Source organism: Chinchilla lanigera, unplaced genomic scaffold (genome assembly GCF_000276665.1).
Source record: "Chinchilla lanigera isolate Chin_1 unplaced genomic scaffold, ChiLan1.0 scaffold00042, whole genome shotgun sequence".
NCBI classification, from domain to species: domain Eukaryota; kingdom Metazoa; phylum Chordata; class Mammalia; order Rodentia; family Chinchillidae; genus Chinchilla; species Chinchilla lanigera.
This window is the reverse complement of record NW_004955443.1, coordinates 5,938,607-5,940,023: the sequence shown is the minus strand read 5'-3', so window position 1 is coordinate 5,940,023 and position 1,417 is coordinate 5,938,607. Positions and strand designations below refer to the sequence as shown.

At 57.0% G+C, this 1,417-nt stretch overlaps 1 protein-coding gene across 1 annotated transcript in view; it reads right to left on the bottom strand.

Annotated features, from left to right (window-relative positions):
* Positions 1–1,276: 1,276 nt before the first annotated feature.
* Phox2b (paired-like homeobox 2b) overlaps positions 1,277–1,417 on the bottom strand; it is a 2,773-nt gene continuing 2,632 nt past the window's right edge. Inside the window, exon 4 of the mRNA XM_013518031.1 lies at positions 1,277–1,413. Within this exon, the coding sequence (XP_013373485.1) occupies positions 1,277–1,413 (137 nt within the window). The remainder of the gene's footprint in view (positions 1,414–1,417) is intronic.

Sequence of the window (1,417 nt, the reverse complement as noted above, 5' to 3'; positions counted from 1 at the left end):
ACCAAAAAAGTTAAAGCCTCAACATTCAACTAATATCTATAGTTTGTGCCTTTTAAAATAAAAACAAAAGAAAAAAAAATTCCAACAGAGATGTCTAAAACTGCGCAAAGAATGGAATCATCAATATACAGTCCATCCACCCTACAGGATGTGAGTCCAGTTCGGATCATCCAAACAGAAATGCAAACCAAGACACTTCTGCAAACGTGTGTGTGCCTTTCCTTGCTCGGTAGATTTCTCTGCAGCCGGCGAAGTGGACTGCAATTGACTCCAATCCAAAGCAATGCCAAAAAGTTCAGTAAAAAGCTGGTGGAAGAAGAAGAAGAAAACGCCGGTGGGGGTGTTGGGAGAGGAAATAAAGGAGACTTGAGAACTAGGAGACACAGTTTGCAGAGTTTGTGGATGAAAAGGCATCTCATGTATAGGGCATCTTTCAGGGCCAAGAGGCTGCGGAGAGTCGGGCTGGGAGTTGCAGCGGTGTGAGATTCAGATGCGCTAATGGCTGGACGATGTGCGGCGCGGTGGGGACAGGCAAGCGGCAGGAGAAAGTCATTTTGGCTGCCAGGACAGTCTGAGCCGGTCGCCGCCGCGCTGTGGCCGGAACTCGAGGACACGAGGGGAAGGGGGCTGGGAAGGCGTCCCTAGTCTCCCCAGAAGAGGGGCCCCAGTGAGTCCTGCTGTCAGGAGCCCTCGAATGTAGGGGTTCAGGAGACTGAGCCCTCAAGACCGACCACCAGCCGCAGCTTCTCCCCACGCGCCCCTTCGCTCTGTCTTTTTTGTCCATCTCGGATCTTTTAAATCTCTCTGGTTTTTCTAGGTGGTTGCTGCCCTCTGAGTTTTTATTTTTAATAGTCTTCCTTGTCTTTTTCAAAGCAAGTCACTGAGTTGGCTGCGGCCCTCCCATCTCCCCCTGTCTGCTGCTCGGCCGGCCGCAGTCCCGAGCCCCCGAGGCAGGCGCGCACCGACCGCGGCCCCGGCCCCCTGCGAGCCCGGGTCCGGCCGCCGCTCCCGCCGTCCGCAGGCGGAGCTCTGGTCTGCTCAAGCCCGAGGCAGGCGCGCGGCCAGGGCCATTTTGTGGTGTTTTGTTGTTTCGCTTTGTTTAGGGTTGAGGAAGGGGGTAGGAGTGGGGTTGAAATGGGGGCGACGTCGTTTTCTCGGCATTCGTATCTCGATGTTAGGCCCTCGAGGAAAAGGCCGCGGCAGCAGCGGCGGCAGCAGCCTTGGGCCTGCCCGCTTGCCCGCTCGCCCGCCGCCGCCGCCGCCGCAGGATCCCAGATCAGAACATACTGCTCTTCACTAAGGCGGCTTTGGCACCGTTGGGTCTTTGGAGCGAAGATAGGACGCTGGCGAAGGGGCCCCCGAGCGAATCCGGGATGGAGGTGATGGGGCCGGGGCCCGGAGCCCAGCCTTGTCCGGG